We start from the raw sequence: 19331 nt of genomic DNA, 5'->3' as shown, positions 1-19331 counted from the left end.
TCACTCAATCCCTTAAATTCGCCCCTTATTCCAACGTTCACTTTGATAACTCTTTCAAGTATGTGACAAGAAAAATAGGTTGATGCGATTCTATTGACAACAATTTAGAGAGGGTGGTGTGATAGGGTGATGATTGATCGAGTTGATGGTAGGATTGGGCTTGATGAGTCCTCCCCTTCTTGGGCCCTTATTTACCTCTAGACTTTTCCCTTGATCAATAGTACGATCAAAAAAGACATTTTTTAAACTAAGAGTGTATATCAACTTCCTTTATGATTTTAGGGCATGTTCTCATTGACTGAATTGAATTGAACTGAAATGAATTGAGCTGAACTAAACTGAACTGAAATGAATATTTTATAAGAGAAGGAAATTAGGAGTTGAACTGAACTGAACTGAACTGAACTGAACTGAACTGAATTTCAACGTATGAGAAGAGGCCCTTAAACTAAGAGTGTATATCAACTTCCTTTATGATTATCATGATAAACTGGAGTTTCCTCAAATATGGGAAAATCTCTTACATGTATGTGGGTAAATTTCACTTATAGTTAAATTAAATGTGAAAATAGTAAGATTTAGAAGTTTACTAATCATTTTAGAGGTAACATATATATTAAACTAAAAAATTGGTGTTATAATTAAACTTTTATATCGGAGTCTTTTTTTGGATTACTTACTTTTATACTATAATATAATGAAATCTATATTTCAATTACTACTCCATATCAATTTTTAAAACCGGCATGTCTTGGACATTATTTAGTAAGAGTATAATTTTTGTACACACTATATGTAACTATTCTTTTCATACCTAGAAAAATTGAATACACATGTTTAAAATATTGCTGTACTTCGTATCAGTATTACTCCATCATTTACTACATCCGTTTCATATTATTTGCAACGATTAGATATTTTTCTCTTTACTTTATGTCAAATCGTTGCAAATAATATGAAACGGAGGTAGTATATACGTTTTCATCATGTTTATTGATTGCTAACTAATTGTTACCTCAAAAAAGAAAGAAAAAAAAAATGTTCCCTTGTTCTATCTATTTCTTCTTTTGCTACTTGACCTTGCATTGTATGTGTTTGCGTGAACTCTTTTGAGTTAACATGAAAGTCCTAAAAATATATCTATACTTTTTCCACTTTTGCAAAAAAAATGATAGTTACAATGTTGCAATATAATATTCATATTATAATGAAAAGCATGCATAAATCTTGTTACTATCCTACATTTAAGGAGAACAAACACTTGGATTTCTTAATGAATTTGCTATGTATGTCAACATCATAATTAACACCTTTACTTTCCTCATTTTCCTCAAAAATTCAACGTTGTTTTATCATGTCAAAATTAACCATCAAACACTTGTATGCTAATCTCTCTTCCCATAATAATGTCTTTCTTTGTCCATGCTCAAAATTGTTGTCATATCCCACAATACAGCTAGCCCACCCATATTTTTTCATACACACTTTTTTTAAGGGAAATGCTCTATCTCTTCCTCCCCTTTTGTCACGCCGGATAATTGACGTCGATTCGTGTTGTTCGAGTCCGACTACCACCCCTCGAGTCGGTCTTGTCCCACCCCACCCCTACTAGACCCCCCATTGATGGGTTACCAAAGCCGCCGCGACTCCCAACCAAATCTACCCTCTCACCAACGCCAAGGATCATCATGCTCCACCCAAGACCTAAACGTTGACCTTACATGGCCGTTTGGAAAGCTCAATGGGGTCGATAAGGATGACATTCGTGAGACTGCCTACGAGGTGTTTTTCACCTCGTGCAGGTCTTCCCCCGGGTTTGGGGGAAGAACTGCCTTGGCATTCTATTCACATAACAACAACAACAGCAACAGCAACAGCAACGACCATTATGATAATAATAATAATGGTCATGTTAATAATAATAACAATGGTCCAGGGTCACCAAGTTCACCAGGGTCAACCCGCGGCAATGGGGTGGGGATGGTGACAAATAGTAAGATAAAGAGGGCGTTGGGATTGCGGACTCTTAAGCGAATGCCTTCTAGGAGATCATCCCTTGGCGGAGCCGTTGGTGCCACGGGGTCTAACTCGGGTGCCGGTCCATCTTCACCTCATGCTTATGGACATGTTGTGCATTCACATAGTGCTAGTATCCCCGGGATTTCATTCACCGTGCCTAGTAGAACGTCTCGAAAACCTCTAACATCCGCGGAGATCATGAGGCTACAAATGAGGGTCACTGAACAAGGTGATAATAGGCTTCGTAAGACGCTTATGAGAACTCTTGTTGGCCAAGTATGTACTATATTTATCTATTTTCTTTACATTATTCACTCTTATTCACCAACATAATAAATTAATAACATTGCTACCCCTTTTTCTCTTTCATTTTTCCAATTCTCCCTCGTTTATAATAAGTAGATATGTTTATCAGTGGCGGAGCTAGAAACTTTCATTAATTATATAGACACGTTTATGTGTAAAGGTTCAAATCTCGACTATATGTATTGCTAAGGATACGTATGTACACCTTTTTTGACCCATTACATACTATCTAATAATTTTGTCAACAAATTAAGCTAAATGTTTTTGAAATATTCCTAATATACAAAGGAGTATACAGTAAACTAAAGAAATTAATTCCATGTACAATGAGGCAATCAAATTTCTACATTTATTAATTAGGACTATGATTGTGTATGAAAGTGCATTTTAATGCTTGTTTTGACATGGATGAGAAACAAATCGGGACTATAGGCTATTAAAATACAATCTAGAAAATTCAGAGCATGAAAATGTATTATGATCAAATTGTGTTACATTAGTTGTTTAACACTTTAATGTAAGCTATGTATGTTAAAAACTATGGTTGAATTGAATTTGTAACAGATGGGCAGACGAGCAGAGACAATAATCCTTCCACTTGAGCTACTTCGCCACTTAAAGCCATCAGAATTTCGAGATCATGCAGAGTACCATTTTTGGCAAAAAAGACAGTTAAAGATTCTCGAAACAGGACTAATTCTCAATCCATCTATCCCACTTGAGCAACGTAACTCTTGTGCTACGAAATTAAGAGAGATCATACGACTCAATGAAGACAAACCTATTGACACAAGTAAAAATTCAGAAACAATGAAACAATTATGCAACTGTGTGTTGTCCTTGGCTTGGCGTGGGGCGAATGGCAATACTACTGATGTATGTCATTGGGCTGATGGACACCCACTCAATCTACACCTTTACATTGCATTACTACATTCGATTTTTGACATTAAGGATGAAACTGGTGTTTTAGATGAAGTCGACGAGTTAATGGAGTTGATGAAAAAGACATGGACTACCTTTGGGATTACTAGGCCTGTCCACAATTTGTGCTTCACTTGGGTACTTTTCCAACAATACGTCGTAACAGGGCAGACTGAACCTGATCTTTTATGCGCGACATTAACTATGTTGGTTGAGGTGGCTAATGATGCTAAGAAGCCGGGAGATAGAGAGGAGGCTTATGTGAAAACATTGGCCTCTGTAATGAACTCGATTATTGGATGGTCAGAAAAGAAACTACTTAATTATCATGAGGGAGTCTGTAAGAGTAATGCTCATGTAATCATGGAGAATCTACTCCCTTTGGTCTTGCAGGCGAGGAAGATATTAGATGAAGATGTATCCGCTACCATTGCTGCTAGGCAAGAACAAGGAGAGGGGACGAAGGAAACACATGAGTTGTCTGGTAATCGAGTTGATTACTATATTCGTTCCTCACTACGAAATTCATTCTCAAAGGTACATAGATTTCTATTCAGTAAAAATAATTTCAGTTTAGTAAATTAATTTCAGTTCAGTAAATAAGATGAAGAGAACAGGGTCTTATTACAGTCATAACTTAGTAGAAACTTATATGCAAGCTTAACATATTATGACATGCTTCAGATAGCAGAAGGCATGGATATAGCAAACATGCAACTAGAGGGAGAAAAGGAGGTGAGCGAAGCGCTAGTAGCCTTGGCACAAAAGACAGAGGAATTGGCTGCAAAGGAGAAGGAAACTTACAGCAACACTTTAAAAAGGTGGCACTCAGTATCAGCATCAATAGCAGCAGTGACATTACAAAACTGTTACGGCGCTATATTGCAACAATATTTATCAGGGGTATCGATGCTCACAACGGAGGCAATAAATGTCCTTAATAAAGCTGGAAGGCTTGAGAAAGTTTTAGTGCAAATGGTGGTTGAAGACACTGTTGATTGCGAAGATGGAGGGAAGTCCATTGTTAGAGAGATGGTCCCTTATGAAGTCGACTCTGTCATTATAAGGCTTTTGCGAAAGTGGATCGAGGAGAGACTACAAAAAGGGAGAGATAGTATTCAAAGAGCCAAGGAAACTGAAGTAAGTTCAAATACACATTCAAAGATATATACTACTACCTCCGTTTCTGAAAGTTCGACTCATTTACTATTTATGTGGTCAAAATAAAATAACTTTGACCACATTTTATGATTTTTACAATCAAAATAAATTAACAAGTTTGATCTTATTAGACTCCCTTAATGATAAAATTTTCAAATATCAACTATTTAAAAAGTTTACTTATACATAGTCAAATTTATTAATGGTTAGTTAAAGAGGTTCATTGGGGATCATGCAAATGCAAAGTGAGTCGAACTTTAAGTAACGAAGGGAGTAGTTTTTTAGGCCAAAATTATACCCTTAAGTTCATATTCAATTCAAAAATTAGTAAACTTAATTCCTTAATAAAAAAAATTTAACATTAAAACCTTATGTAACCTATCATTAGAGTTACTAAATCAAATTTTCTTTTTCAAAAAATTAGACATGGAATCCAAAGTCTAAAGCAGAGCCATTTGCACAATCAGCTATTGAGCTTATGAAAATAGCAAAAGAAACTATTGATGATTTCTTTGAGATTCCAGTTGGTCTTTCTGATGATCTAGTCCAAGATCTTGCTGAAGGTCTCGAACGTGTAATACGAGATTATTCAAGCTTTGTTGCTAGTTGTGGTAAGAGCCTTTTTTTTTTTAGTTTCATTCAACAAACATGAAATTCATTCTTTGTTGTAACAACATTTTGTTAACACTTATGTTTTTTCTTTTGTTTTATTATGACAATCTCAATATAGGAACAAAACAAAGTTATATCCCAACACTCCCTCCTCTAACTAGATGCAATCGAGATTCAAAATTTGTCAAACTTTGGAAAAGAGCAGGTTGTAGTGTTGGTATGCCAGATCTCCACCATTACATGGCTGCTATCGAAGGTCATCATGCACGCCCATCGACTAGTCGAGGCACCCAACGCCTCTATATCCGCCTCAACACCTTACATTACCTTATGTCTCACCTTAACTCCCTTGATAAGACACTTGCCCTCTCCCCGCGAGTCAATCCTAATACACAAAAGCGTTATCCTAATAGTCGGAGAAACTTGGGAAACTCTGCTACATACTTTGATCTTGCTCGTACCTCAATGAAAGGCGCGATACAACATGTTGCTGAGGTTTCAGCCTACAGACTAATCTTCTTAGACTCAAACTCCATTTTCTATGAAAGCCTTTATGTTTTTAGTGTGTCGAATTCAAGGATTAGGCCTGCTTTGAGGATCCTGAAGCAGAACCTAACTCTATTAGGCGTGATTTTGATTGATCATGCTCAACCACTAGCAGTAAAAGAGGTGATGAAGGCATCATTTGAAGCATACTTAATGGTGTTTCTTGCAGGAGGGTGTACAAGAATATTTTGTAGGTCGGACTTTGAGATGATTGGAGAGGATTTCGAGAGCTTGAAAAGGGTTTTTTGCACTAGTGGTGTAGGACTAATAGCCGAGAATGAAGTGGACAAAGAAGCCGAGGTGGTGCAAGGAGTGGTTGATCTTATGGGACAGTCCACAGAGCAACTAGTGGAAGATTTCAGCACCGTGGCTTGTGAGAGGAGCGGTATGGGAATGAACGCGACAGGGAAGAAACTACCAATGCCACCAACAACAGGAAGGTGGAATAGATCAGATCCCAATACAATACTGAGAGTATTATGTCATAGAAATGATAGATCAGCAAATCATTTTTTGAAAAGAACATTCCAATTGCCTAAAAGAAGATGATAACAACAACAACAATAATGTTTGTAGCTTGGTGAGATGGACAATTTGTAAAGTCAGGTGGTGTTTACATGAACATTGATAGAATAAAAATTGTTGTTCTTTTAAACAATTTTGCTGAAAAAAAAAAAAGATATAGTTTCAGTTTGCACCAGATTATTGTGAAGGAAATTCAATTGTACAAAAGTTTATTATATCAATTATTGTTGATCAAGTTTCAGAGCATTAACCCTCCTATATAGTTAATTTTATATTTTTCGTGATTCTCTTATGTCAAGGATGAGAAGCTCAATATTATCATTGAACATTAAGCATATTCAATAGTCTTAAGCAATAAGCTAGGATTGATAAAACCTTGTAAATATATGTTGAATTATCTCTACTTTTTCCCTTTTCCTTGCAATTAATAACTATATTTCATTAATTGAACTTATGCATTATACTCAACAATATATCAAAAAAGTTTGCGTACTATATATACTCGTTTGATGCAGAGTATCATATATAATTTAAGGGTACTTGTAGTAAACATAATACGATCCTAAAACCAAACAAATACCTTAATTTACAATTTTAAGCTAATTATATATTGAAGTATTAATCTTTAAGTACTTCCATGGAATTGGAAATTTCAGCCTTATAAACATAGCATCTAGCTATAACCAAGAAAAGGAAGAAATTTACCACATTAAGTATTATGAATAATCCATAGTAATAATCAAGATGAGAGGCATTAAGGTTGTTCAAAATCCATCCTTGATGTCCATGTTGTGCTGTGAGGCGCGAAACTGTTGATAAGAGAAAGCTGCTTAGATAATTTCCTATACCAAGAGTTGTAGTTGAATAGGCGGTTCCAAGGCTCTTCATTCCTTCAGGAGCTTGATCATAGAAGAACTCGAGTTTGGCCACCTCAAGGATTGCATCGGCGACCCCCATGAGCATGAATTGAGGAAGCAAAATAAAAATTGACAAAGGAAGTTGAGCACCACTCTCAACCAACCCATGTTCCCTTGCAACACTTAGCCTTTTCCTCTCTACCAAAGATGATATTGTCATGATTATTATGTGAACGATTAGTCCTAGTCCCATTCTTTGAAGCAATGAGATCCCTCTTGGATTTTTGGTCACTTTTCTCATCAATTTCACAAAGATTTTGTCATAAAAGACAATAAAGATGAGCATTGAGATCGTCATAAACCCTGTTAGGCTTGCAGGGGGGATGTGAAACTTGCCTATGCTCCTATCTAGGGTAGTCCCTTGCTTGATGAAAAGGGTGTGTACTTGAGCTACCATTGTACTTGGGACAAAGGTAATGATCAAGATTGGAATCATTCTTAGCATTTGCTTTGTCTCCTCCACTTGTGTAACCGTGCATAGCTTCCAAAGGTCTTTTGAACTAGTGACCATCGCGGCTTTGTTAAGGAACCTACACAAAGTTAAGGAATCAAACATTCTTCTCATTATCCATCGATATAGGACTTAGATTGTTACATGTATTCGTTATGTCAACTAAGATTATGTATCATTGCTATGAAAACAAGTTAAGTAAAGGCGGATTAGATTGTTCACTAACCTCAAGGAAGGAGTTAACTCGATTTTGAACTTTCCATGCTTTGCATACTCATCCAAGTCAAGCTCATACAATTGCTTAGTAAAAGGCGCTTTTCGATTTCTTATGGAAGCCACAATAACCTTAGCCATCCTTGTAACAGGACTACCAGTAGGCAATTTATGCCTATAAAATGGAGTTCCAGCTAAAAAGATTGAGATTGATATTGCAAGCCCAATAGTAGGTAGTCCATATCCCAAAGCCCAGCCCACATTATCTTGGATGTAGACTAGGATTGTGTTAGCAAACAAGGTTCCAAAGAATATGCTAAACATCCACCAATTGAAGAATGATATTTTATGGGCCTTCTCCTTGGGCTCAAAATCATCGAATTGGTCCGCCCCAATGGTGGAGATGTTGGGCTTTGTACCACCAGTCCCAATTGCTAGAGTGTAGAGTGCACCATAGAACACACCTAGTTGGAGTGGCGACGCCTTCTTACAATTGGACATTTGGGCTTCGTTGCACGGGGGTGGTTTTAGTCCATGGAGTGAAACCGCTAGGGTTAGTACCGACATTCCCTAAACAAAGGGAAAAAAAAAACGAGTAATAATATATATGTTAGTCAAGTAACAATTATAAAAAAAAACTGAGCCTTAAAATCTAGTGGTTGAAAATAGTGATCTTACTATACCGAGAGATAAATGGCACAAGAAATAAGGAAAGTCCAATAACGTCCAAGGTAAGCATCAGCGACATAAGCACCTAAAATGGGAGTCATCCAAATGGTACCAACCCAGTTGGTAACATTGTTGGCTGATTGCACAGTTCCTTGATGGAGTTTTCTTGTCATATACAACACCAAATTTGATGATATACCATAGAATGCCATTCTTTCAAACACCTCATAAGCTGCCCAATCACCATTAACCAAAGTCAAAAGTCAACAATTGTTAGCCATTTCTCCTACCTACCTACTCAATCATTATTACTTTAATTAAGTTAGTATTAGTATTCAGCTTCGTCTATGCATCTTATGTAGTTTTAACTTCTTATCTCAATTTCTACGTGTCTTTAAACTAAGAAGTGCACAAAGTAATGAATGTAGAACTGTATGACAAAATCATACATATGTCGATCCTTAATTTAACTTAATATATTCACATTTAACTTAGTAGTCCGTATATTTTTCTTATTTTTACGTAATAATCAGTCAAAATAACCCCACCCCAATCACATCCACCAATACATAATTTGTCAATTGGTCAATGGTTATAGTAAATGCGTGCTTCTAATTTCTAACTACGAAGAACATTCCAAAGTTATTGTGGTAGTGGAGTGTGGACCAACTTTAAAATTGACTAATCGCAGCTTGGTAAATGCACAAGAAGATAAGTCCATAAAAAAAACAAGTTAATTGGTGGACGGTTAGGAAGATTATTCAACTTGATCAACAAGTTTGGAGAACTTAAATGGCATCAATCACTCAATTAGACAAGAATAATAATTTTATAAATATATACTCATTTTTAATGTAAAACACCTTATGATTCTCTTATATATTTAACAAGAACACATTGGATTGTATCTGGTATATTTAGCAATATAGTATTCAAGATTATCATGCACCAAATAGAATAATATCTTCCTATCATTTGAATTCCGATTACATCAATTGAGGCTGACCATAAGAGGGTGACTATTTAACATTGTCCATTTTAGTGGGGTGAAATTTCGCCGATCAACGACAGTAACTTCAGTACTCTTTTTGAAGCTTAAAGAAAATATTACAGCTACTTAATATTCGGGTCATCTAATAATATAGCACAAGGGAAATTTTATACTCTATATCTATCAAAAATGCAATATTGATTTTTACATTTATATGTACTTCTACAAAATTATTGCCTTATTATACCATAAATTATTGCCAAAATGAAAAGGTGAGAAGAAATTTCGTTTGATTGATCAAACCATAAATTTAACCCATTATACCATATTAGCAACCATTGTTTCAAATTATATACTCCGTATGTATGAGCTATTTGAATTAATAGAGTCTTTATATATCTAAATTATATGAAGATTTATGGTTTGTTTGGATAGCAAAGAAGGAAGGAAAAGAAGGGGAGGGAAAATGGAGGAAGGGAAGGGAAAAGAAAGGGAGGGGGAGGTGAGCTTCATTTTCCCTCCAAATCTCTCTAATTTTGGAGAGATTATGGTTATTAAAGAGAGAGGGAAAATTGATCCCTCCCTCTCCTTCCCCTTCCTTCCCCCAATCTTTTACCTAAATAAGAGATTTTGTCCCCCTCCATTTCTCTTCTCTTCTTTTCCTTCCATTTCTTCCTATCCAAACAAAGTGTTGAGGTTGAATATCAATTTCATCGATCTTAAGTGACACCCATGCCCTTTGCAACTCTCTATACAACATAACACATATCATTAATCGTTTGATTAGTGTGACTTTTGAACTATATACTCCATAATATTTAGTCATTTTCTCTCCTATCATACATAGATTCAATATTCCAAAGAAATAACCAAAAAATTATGTGGTACAATTTAGCTTGCATGAGTTTTGAATAAGGTAGTACACTAGTACAGTTTGTCTTAGACTACAATTTGTTATCAATACCCAAACAATTTTAAAATACACCAATATTTTTTATGAACTCAAGGTTGAAGACAAAATCATGAGAATTAGATAAAAACTAGAAATTCATACACTTGGTTACTTCGTACTGTATTTACCAAGAAACAATCCTACACATTTCAAGATTTATTTATTGTTAAAAAATCTAAACAAACAATAAAAAAAAATTAAAAAAAAATAAAAAATAACGTACCAACAACAAAATAACAAGCTTTCCAACCCCCACGTTTGGATCGACGAACAGGGTTTCCTCTAAGATCAAATGTTCCATCCTTGGTGTAATCATCATCACCGGCTTCTTCCACCGCCATCGTCGCCGCCGCCATTATTGACACTATTAAGTAGTGGCTAAACTAGCGTAATAGAGCTAGTAAATGTAAGTTTTTGTGTACATGTATTTTGTAAGTAATTTCAAAGTCGTGTGTTTGTTTTTTTCTAGGAAACTCGTTCATTTCATGGTTGTAGGAGTTTATCTCTTGCTATTTGTACTCTTTTGGCTCTTAGTAGGTTTGTAGCATCTACGTACGTCTGTCTACATACGAGTACATCCACACTGTACATGAAATTAACGCCCCTGACCCACCTATTTATAAGTCTAACACACTTGCAAAACCTTAACTTTACATACCCGACTATCTATAGAAAATAATATTTCCGTACTACTATATATAATCCATATAACATATACGGAGTATTGAGTTGGTGGGGCTCGAACTTGTGACTTCAAAGTCACAAGGTTGAGCCCCACCAACTACAAAATGTTGAGAAGTAGGGGGATTCTCTTACATCCCCATCTACTCTTAAGTGTCGGCGTGTGGAACTGGGCTGGCTAAACCTATGAAAGATGTCAGATTAGTTGGATCTTTCATCTTACCTACCAAAAAATAAAAATACAAAATAAAATGATTTCTATGTACAGTATATTTTATCATGGTCAAAATTATTTTTGACTACTGTAATCAAAGGATGTGTTGGCCTTGCTACGCCTACAATAATGTGTATTTAATTATATTATACTATTTATTAGGCTTGTATATCAAAATTTTACTACTACATAATTAAAGATTATTGAGAGTGAGAAATAGCTTAAGTGATTAGAACTCCCCTTCTAATTCCAAGATCTTAGGATCGATTCTCATCATCTATCTAAAAAAAAAAAAAACAAAGACTATTGATTAATTTCACATTTTCCTTATTTATAAAGCTTTCCGAACTTTCGAAGACTAAAATAAAATTACTATGTCATGTGTATTAGATATTTCACGTTAATTTGGCTTAGGGAATCAGTTAGGCTTAAATTAAATTGCCTAAAGCATATTTTTCTTCTTTTAGTCAACAATTCAGTTCACAAGGGAACAATGTGGAGTGGAGTTGGGTACAAAACCAAGTAAAATATCATCGATGTATGTCAACGACTAACTTAGTTTATTCAAGTCTTTACAGATAGTGTTCAATTCGTTAAATCAATTCTTGTCTACTTGTACGTCAATTATTTTTTTTAAGTAAAATTCTATAATGTCGATTTCAAATTATGTGAAGGCAATTTACATTTCCAAATCCGGTGTTTCAATAATTGTCATGAAATAGTCGTCATTGATGCAATTCATCTCTAAGCACGTCCAATGAATCGGAAATTTCAGCCCTATAAACATAAGACCTAGCAATAAGCAAGAAAATGATGAAATTTACCACATTAAGTATAACAAAGAACCCATAATAATAATCAAGATGAGAGGCGTTAAGGTTGTTCAAAATCCACCCTTGGTGTCCATGCTCGGCTGTAAGGCGCGCAACTGTTGATAGGAGGAAACTACTAATGTAATTCCCAATACCTATAGTCGTAGTTGAATAAGATGTTCCAAGACTCTTCATTCCCTCAGGAGCTTGATCATAGAAGAACTCGAGTTTTGCCACTTCTAGGACTGCATCAGCAACCCCTAAGAGAACGAATTGAGGGAGTAAAATGAAAATTGTTAAAGGAAGTTGTGCACCACTTTCAACCATACCATGTTCCCTAGCAAAACTAAGTCTTCTCCTCTCTACTAATGATGAAACTATCATGATGATTGTGTGAAGGACTAGGCCTAGTCCCATTCTTTGAAGCAATGTGATCCCTCTTGGATTTTTGGTTAGTTTTCTCATGAATTTTACGAAGATTTTGTCATATAGAACGACACAAACGAGCATTGAGAATGTTGTAAACCCGGTTAGGCATGCTGGTGGGATGTGGAACTTGCCTATGCTCCTATCCAATGTGGTACCTTGCTTGACGAAATGGGTTTGTCCTTGTGCTAACATGGTGCTTGGGATGAAGGTCGTAATCAAGATTGGAAGCATTCTTATAATTTGCTTCGTCTCTTCCACTTGTGTAACCGTGCATAACTTCCAAGGATCCTTTGAACCAGTTACTACCGCGGCTTTGTCTAGGAACCTACAAACAGCCATGTATTGTTATTTGCAATCATAGCCAATATTTCATCTACATAACAGTCCATCACACAATATGGTACGTTGAATATAATTGTCATAGTATATAACAACTTAATGCTACAATAACACAACTTTATAATTACATGCTTACTTAAAATTGAGATTGAATTTCAAGTCATTATTTATAATCACTAACCTTAAGGATGAAGTCGATTCCACTTTGTACATCCCATTTTTGGTGTACTCAACCAAGTCAAGCTCGTACAACTGCTTAAGGTCACTAGGGAACGACGCGTTCCGGTTCCTAATGGCAGCCACAATAACCTTAGCCATCTTTGTGAAGGGACTTCCAGTAGGCAATCTATGCCTATAAAAGGGACTTCCAGATAAAAATATTAAAATGGAAATGGCAAGCCCAATAGTCGGTAGCGCGTACCCAAGAGTCCAGCCCACATTGTCTTGAACATAGACTAAGATTGTGTTAGCAAACTAGGTTCCAAAGAAAATACTAAACTCCCACCAATTGAAGAATGAGAGTTTTTGGGCCTTCTCTTTGGGCTCAAAATCATCAAATTGGTCTGCCCCAATTGTTGAGATATTGGGCTTGGTCCCACCTGTCCCAACTGCTAAGATATAGAGTGCTCCATAAAAAACAGCTAGTTGAAGTGGTGAGGCCTTCTTACAATTGGATAATTGGGCTTCATTGCAAGGAGGTGGTTTCAGCCCAGGAAGTGAAACTGCTAGTGTTAGAAGTGACATTCCCTAATCAAAAAAATGATGTTACAAAAATTATTATTTTATGATCTCTTCAACTGAAATAAGATAAATTGATTGGAAATTTTTCGAATGTTTGGTATGTATAGATGGTCTAATCTGATAATTTGATTGAACTTTGACTATATTTGTACGGTTATGTTATAATAAAGATGTTATCAAGTGGGTTAAGACTTTAGAGATTAGAAAGTTATATTACCGAAAGATAAATGGCACAAGAAATGAGGAAAGTTCGATAACGTCCAAGGTAGGCATCAGCGATATAAGCACCGACAATAGGACATCCAAATGGTGCCTACCCAATTAGTTACATGGTTGGCTGACTCCACTGTTCCTTGGTGAAGTTTTCTTGTCATGTACAACACCAAATTTGATGATATTCCATAATATGCCATCCTCTCAAACACCTCGTACACTGTATACAGTGCATAATCATCACCCATAAATTATCAATTGTAAGTAATTTTTCAAAAGAAATCTTCATATAAACAGAAGTCTATTAAACAATTCCCTAGCAGATTTGAACCTGTGGTCTTACAACTTGACTATCAAAGTATCAATCACAACAAGATACGTAGTAAAAGCTAAGGATGTCACTTGATATGCTAGTTGTATACATTGTATGTATATCATTAATCATTTGCTTTGGTAATTATCTTTAATTTTAGTAATTTGTTCATTCTATCCTTCATTCCTATCCCTTAGGTAAAGATATCAATCAATATAGCTGTAATCGTTGCTTTAGTCATAAACTCGATAATTAATAAATGAACTTGAGACATCAAATGACCAATTATTCACTTATTTCAGTCTTAATAAGTTCGGTTCACATAATTAAAAATCAGATGAATAGAACACACCTGTAAGCTTTTAATTGCATATTTATTAGCGTATACTCCATATAATTTATTTCCAAATATGCAATGCCAACAAACACCATGAGAAAGAGAGAAAATTTCAAAAGAACTACTTTCTCCGTTTCATATTAATCTTACTAATTTGACTAATTATATTTTCACAAAAAGATTTCAAATAGGAAGAACAATATGAAACGAAACGAGTAATAGACATATCGTTTTGAGAGACTCTTTTCTCTTTGCTAGCTAGCTTGACTACTCCTTATAAATGGATTATTCGCAATAAGAATAAGATAATTAAGAGATAAATTGAATACAAAAACATACCAACAAAAAAGTAGCAAGCTCTCCAACCACCACACTTGGATCTACGAACAGGGTTGCCTTTGAGATCAACTGTTCCATCTTTTGTGTAATCATCAATTCCTGCTTCTTCAATAGCCATTGATAATAGATGACTTTCAATTAATTGAATTATTGGCTGTCTAATTAGTAATTAGCATATTAAAACAAACTAGGTAGCACCGTAGCAGCTAATGTGGGGATACTTAGTTTTTTTTTTTTTTTTTTTTTTTTTTATAAGATGCTTACGAGATAGCGAGTATCATGGGATTCCTAATACTACTAATCTACTATTAATGTTTTTGAACGGATGTAGCTCCTTGGTTTGTTAGACTTAGAGGTTATATACTATATTATCATTGTTAGGATTTTTGTTTTGATACTCTCAATATGTGTGCATTTATTTATCAATTATTATATCACAGAGTCACCTCATTTAAAGCACCTATTTACGGTTTATAAGCTTATGACACGTTTAGTAAAAGAACAAGAAATAAAGATAAGCAGATGAAATAAAATATAATAATACTGTTGTAAAATTAAACTAATTGACATGAATTATGGTTCGAATGGCCTTTCATGACATAGATTTTATGACATAGTTCATGGCTTTGAACACCATCATTTCTATTCATTGCCACTTATTGTTTTGGAGTTCATGGTATAGTCAAATTGGTTTAGTTAGTTTATGTTTGTTTCCTCGATTTTGGGATGTTTGTTATTATCATAATACAAGTAGCTCCTCAATAATACAATTAATAAATGCAGTTTTTTTCTATCTTTTCTCTCAAAGCTCCTCAATTATGGCTGCTCATCTTCTTCTCTTCTTGCTTCCTACTTACTCAGAACATGCCATAAATGTTATTAGCATACTAGCGGTAAATATGTTGTATATATATGAGCATATAATTTACTTGAATGTGATTTATATCCTTGTTTCATTACGAGTTATGACCTATAAAGTACATTCTTTTATGAAACGGCAAATTGAGTTAAGTTTACATTGCTCGATCTTTTATCTAATGAATACATCTTGTTAATTTGAACTCAACCCTTTTGTGTCTAAAGTTATCGGGATGTCGTTTTTAAACGGTCGCAACACGAGTGTACAAACCAAACATTGGTCAGACATAGCTTTCGTAGTAATTTTGATAACTATTCCTTGACATTTTAGAAGCAAGAGTAGCAAAATTTATTACACACACAATCACACTACATATATACTCGTTATCATCATTCATACTTTCATTCATTCATCTTCACCATAAATTGGTATACCTCAACCTCATCCAATAACCTCACTAAACCCAACAATGGCGTCTTCAGCATACACCTTATCAGTAGTAGAGAAACTTCAAGAAGCCAAGAAAAAATCTGGAAAATCCTTCAACCAAATTGCTTCTGAAACTGGTCTTACCAACGTTTATGTAGCCCAGCTTCTTCGACGCCAAGCCCAATTGAAGCCCGATACTGCCCCTAAACTCCGGGCTGCGTTACCCGAATTGACTGATGATCATATTGAGCTTATGATGAGACCTCCTTTCAGATCTTATGATCCTGATTTGACCCAAGAACCCGCCATTTATAGGTCTTTTTCTCTCTCCTATTGTCATGAGATTTTGAAATTTGGTTTTGATTTTTCTGGGATTTTAGTTTTATCATCTGGGTTAGTTTTAATTTGTTGATTATTAAGGGATTACTGATTAAGTTGGTGGTTATTGAAATTTGGGTATGGTTTTTCTGGGTTATTAGTACATCTGGGTTATGGTTTAATTTGTTGATTATTAAGTGATTATGTTGTTGATATTGAATATTGGTTTTGGTTTTGGTTTTTCTGGGTTATTAGTAATATCATCTGGGTTATGGTTATATTTGTTGATTGTAAAGTGATTATGTATGTTGTGGATTGATTAATTAATAGCCCTATGTAATCCAATTGCATTAAATTATTTGATTTTCTAATTAATTTTTCTGGGTTTTTGTGTTGATTGTATGTTGTACTACCACTACTGATATCCAATTTGGGGTTTATTTTATTTGGGGTAATTTTGATTGGTTTTGAAGGATTAATCAATTGATTTGCCCAAGTAGTAGTTATATGGAGGTATATATGCTTAATTTTTGTACAATGAAGAAATTTTTGAGAGAGATGGAAAGTTATTTGGATGATATTTTAGTATGTGCTCCAATATAATGTGGTCATGTGGTAAATTTGAAGTATTCATGATGGATTGAAGAAGTTTGAATTGCTCTATAAAGTTCTATTTGTTTGAGCTCCTGAAAAACATTTGTAGTATTACTATGCACCCGAGTTTGGCTGATGAAAAGTTTGGCTGGAAGTTTCATTGAATGTTATAGTTTGTGCTACTATTAAGCATGGCTTTGGTGGTGTTTTGGCTTTATTGAATGGAATGTTTTTGTGTTGTTTTATTCAGTTGGTTACTTGTTGGTATATATATTATTTTCTGTTGCCGCCATAGAAAAGCAAGCTTAACCATGCTAAACATGTACTAGCTAGAATCTCCTTTCTCTGGTGATCTTGATATCATTAATATGCCTGTGGTTTGGAATGGGACGATGAAATTCCTTTGATTATCTTTGATAATTGTTTGCTGGGTGCCTGGGTCTTGCTGTAATAATGCATTACCCAATTACCCTATGGACTTTTTCTCTACCACTCCCTCTTCCTCCAAATATATAAAAAAATTCCTACTTGTTTATTTTAAGACTAATATGATCAAAATTCTTGATAAAATATAAAAATATTGGTGCAAAACTTTGTTTCAATCTTCCTTTTAGTTTGTTTCCACTATATAATGCATTGGTTTCAGTAAATTCTTTCCTTTTTAATAATGCCATGTCTACAGGTTGCATGAAGCAACCATGCATTTTGGTGAGAGCATAAAAGAAATAATCAACGAGGAGTTTGGTGATGGCATGTAAGGATCTAACTATACTCTTGCTCTTAGTTCATATATACTAAATTTGTGCTCTATCTCTCTTCTCTTGATTGCTATATTCACTCTGTTCAGCTTATCTTATTGAGGAAATTTGAGATGTTCGCGTATAGTTGACTATCCACTTTTTCTGTTTCCTTTGGACTTATGCGATTGTAAAACTATCGATGTTTAATCCTAATTGCTGACTAATTTAAGCTCCTCCAAAATAAGAGGGTTAGGATACGAGATAATTCATCCCTTATTGTAATTTTAATTATCATATACATCGTTTTGCAACTAGCCAATGGTATAACCATTATTACTTTTGGGCCATCTTGCAGACCTTTTTTTTAGTCTCTATTTTAGATTAACACAGGCTCATTCAGCAATTCATGTTCACTAATCATTATACAATCAATTGAACTCTTAATATATTCTGCATCCACTAGACATGCTAATCTATCATACCTTATGTTATATCTGCAATGTACAAAGTGTTACCCTTGCTCTTAATATGGCTCAGGATATAAGTTGGTCATTTGTTGTTGGCTTGTCATTGATTTACTTATATGCCATGCTTGTTTTTTGTTTACTGACATTTTGTATTGGTTGTTCATTTGACTCTTGTTTAGCATGTCAGCCATAGATTTCTATTGCTCGGTCGATAAGGTTAAAGGCGTTGATGGAAAGGACAGGGTTGTGGTTACTTTTGATGGGAAGTATTTGCCATACACTGAGCAGGTCAGTTGGATTTATCATATTCACTCTTTTTCTGGATAAAAAGTTCCATTGTAAGTTTGAACATTCTAGTACCTTTCTTGTTGTAGCTTGATACTAAATTTTTAGATGGGAACACCCAAGCACTAATTATGTACAAAAAGTGGTTTAAATGGTTAAAAAGTTGCAAATTTGGCCATTGTAATTAGATTCATATTAGAGATTTAGCTAGTTGGGAAAAAGGTAATGGATTTTTTGGTTGTAATTTGGTGTGGGATCTTTCATATGGATGTCACTACCTCGCTATCTTAGGATGTCTAAGATGGTGCTTTACTAGCAACGTCACTTTGGATTTGTCGATATTCTTCAGCGATCATCACCATTAACTCCTGTATATTTACCTGGTAATGAGTTATAATGTAATTAATGAAGGAAATGCTTCCTTCATAGTGGTGATACCTCTTCTTAGACCTTCATGCTAGGATTAGGTCGTATTACGCTATTTTTTTTGTCGCTATTCCCTGATACAGAGCATATTATTACCTTACTCCAAACATACTATCTCTATTCCAGTTTGCTTGAATTAGTTTTGTTTAAATGTTGTTTGATATCTACTCGAAGTTAACATGTTTGCATTTCTCTCGCTGCCAGAAGTCTGAGCACATGCTATCAAGACCAAGGAATTGAGGATGATGAAGAATCCTTGTACAAAATTGTTCTGCTCTGTCATTTGATGTAAATGAAGTCATATTCATCAAGAACGTTGCAAGTTCTGCGAGTACTTAATTGCTGTACCAAAAACATTGTTGTGTAGTATCTACTTAAGTTATTTTTGTGTAATATCATTGTGTCAATAATGCTATTGCCTATTGGAAAACACTCATGCAATAAAAAAGAACTCTTGTTCGTACTTGTTCCTTCTGGTCTTGAAATTAAAATGGTGTGTCAATGGTTTT

The 19331-nt window shown here is 34.8% G+C and overlaps 3 protein-coding genes and 1 pseudogene across 4 annotated transcripts; 2 read left to right on the top strand and 2 right to left on the bottom strand.

The window, feature by feature from the left end:
- Positions 1–1623: 1623 nt before the first annotated feature.
- On the top strand, positions 1624–6258 carry LOC145630312 (protein unc-13 homolog). The gene is made up of 6 exons (XM_081682562.1): positions 1624–1906; positions 1937–2295; positions 2890–3786; positions 3934–4389; positions 4835–5021; positions 5141–6258. Exons 1-6 carry the CDS (start codon positions 1624–1626, stop codon positions 6115–6117), a joined length of 3159 nt encoding a protein of 1052 aa, XP_081538688.1. The 3' UTR covers positions 6118–6258.
- Positions 6259–6566: 308 nt separating this feature from the next.
- Positions 6567–10776, bottom strand: LOC145630313 (protein NRT1/ PTR FAMILY 5.2-like). The gene is made up of 4 exons (XM_081682563.1): positions 10510–10776; positions 8358–8575; positions 7688–8244; positions 6567–7540 (listed from the first exon to the last, which is right to left on the bottom strand). Exons 1-4 carry the CDS (start codon positions 10640–10642, stop codon positions 6712–6714), a joined length of 1737 nt encoding a protein of 578 aa, XP_081538689.1. The 5' UTR covers positions 10643–10776; the 3' UTR covers positions 6567–6711.
- Positions 10777–11903: 1127 nt separating this feature from the next.
- LOC145630311 (protein NRT1/ PTR FAMILY 5.2-like) lies at positions 11904–14861 on the bottom strand (annotated as a pseudogene). The gene is made up of 4 exons (XR_014112033.1): positions 14705–14861; positions 13720–13935; positions 12943–13508; positions 11904–12747 (listed from the first exon to the last, which is right to left on the bottom strand). The product of XR_014112033.1 is annotated as a protein NRT1/ PTR FAMILY 5.2-like (transcript).
- A 1067-nt stretch (positions 14862–15928) lies between these two features.
- LOC145631774 (cyanate hydratase-like) lies at positions 15929–19313 on the top strand. The gene is made up of 4 exons (XM_081683949.1): positions 15929–16307; positions 17587–17658; positions 18291–18399; positions 19027–19313. The coding sequence occupies exons 1-4, from the start codon at positions 16033–16035 to the stop codon at positions 19060–19062; spliced, it is 492 nt and encodes a 163-aa protein (XP_081540075.1). The 5' UTR covers positions 15929–16032; the 3' UTR covers positions 19063–19313.
- Positions 19314–19331: the final 18 nt, after the last annotated feature.

This window comes from Chenopodium album, chromosome 5 (genome assembly GCF_948465745.1).
Source record: "Chenopodium album chromosome 5, dcCheAlbu1.1, whole genome shotgun sequence".
NCBI lineage: Eukaryota > Viridiplantae > Streptophyta > Magnoliopsida > Caryophyllales > Amaranthaceae > Chenopodium > Chenopodium album.
Note: the sequence above shows the minus strand (reverse complement) of the source record. Positions and strands in the feature narration are given on the sequence as shown.

Bases quoted from the DNA above. Each gene is read 5' to 3' on its own strand.
- LOC145631774 (XM_081683949.1), top strand. From the start codon at position 16,033: ATGGCGTCTTCAGCATACACCTTATCAGTAGTAGAGAAACTTCAAGAA. The intron at 16,308-17,586 runs GTCTTTTTCTCT...CCATGTCTACAG, and splicing joins CAAGAACCCGCCATTTATAG to GTTGCATGAAGCAACCATGC. The intron at 18,400-19,026 runs GTCAGTTGGATT...TCTCGCTGCCAG, and splicing joins ATTTGCCATACACTGAGCAG to AAGTCTGAGCACATGCTATC.
- LOC145630312 (XM_081682562.1), top strand. From the start codon at position 1,624: ATGGGTTACCAAAGCCGCCGCGACTCCCAACCAAATCTACCCTCTCAC. The intron at 3,787-3,933 runs GTACATAGATTT...GACATGCTTCAG, and splicing joins TACGAAATTCATTCTCAAAG to ATAGCAGAAGGCATGGATAT. The intron at 5,022-5,140 runs GTAAGAGCCTTT...ATCTCAATATAG, and splicing joins AAGCTTTGTTGCTAGTTGTG to GAACAAAACAAAGTTATATC.
- LOC145630313 (XM_081682563.1), bottom strand. From the start codon at position 10,642: ATGGCGGCGGCGACGATGGCGGTGGAAGAAGCCGGTGATGATGATTAC. The intron at 8,576-10,509 runs GTACGTTATTTT...GTGATTGGGCAG, and splicing joins AGCTTGTTATTTTGTTGTTG to CTTATGAGGTGTTTGAAAGA. The intron at 8,245-8,357 runs GTATAGTAAGAT...CCCTTTGTTTAG, and splicing joins CTTGTGCCATTTATCTCTCG to GGAATGTCGGTACTAACCCT.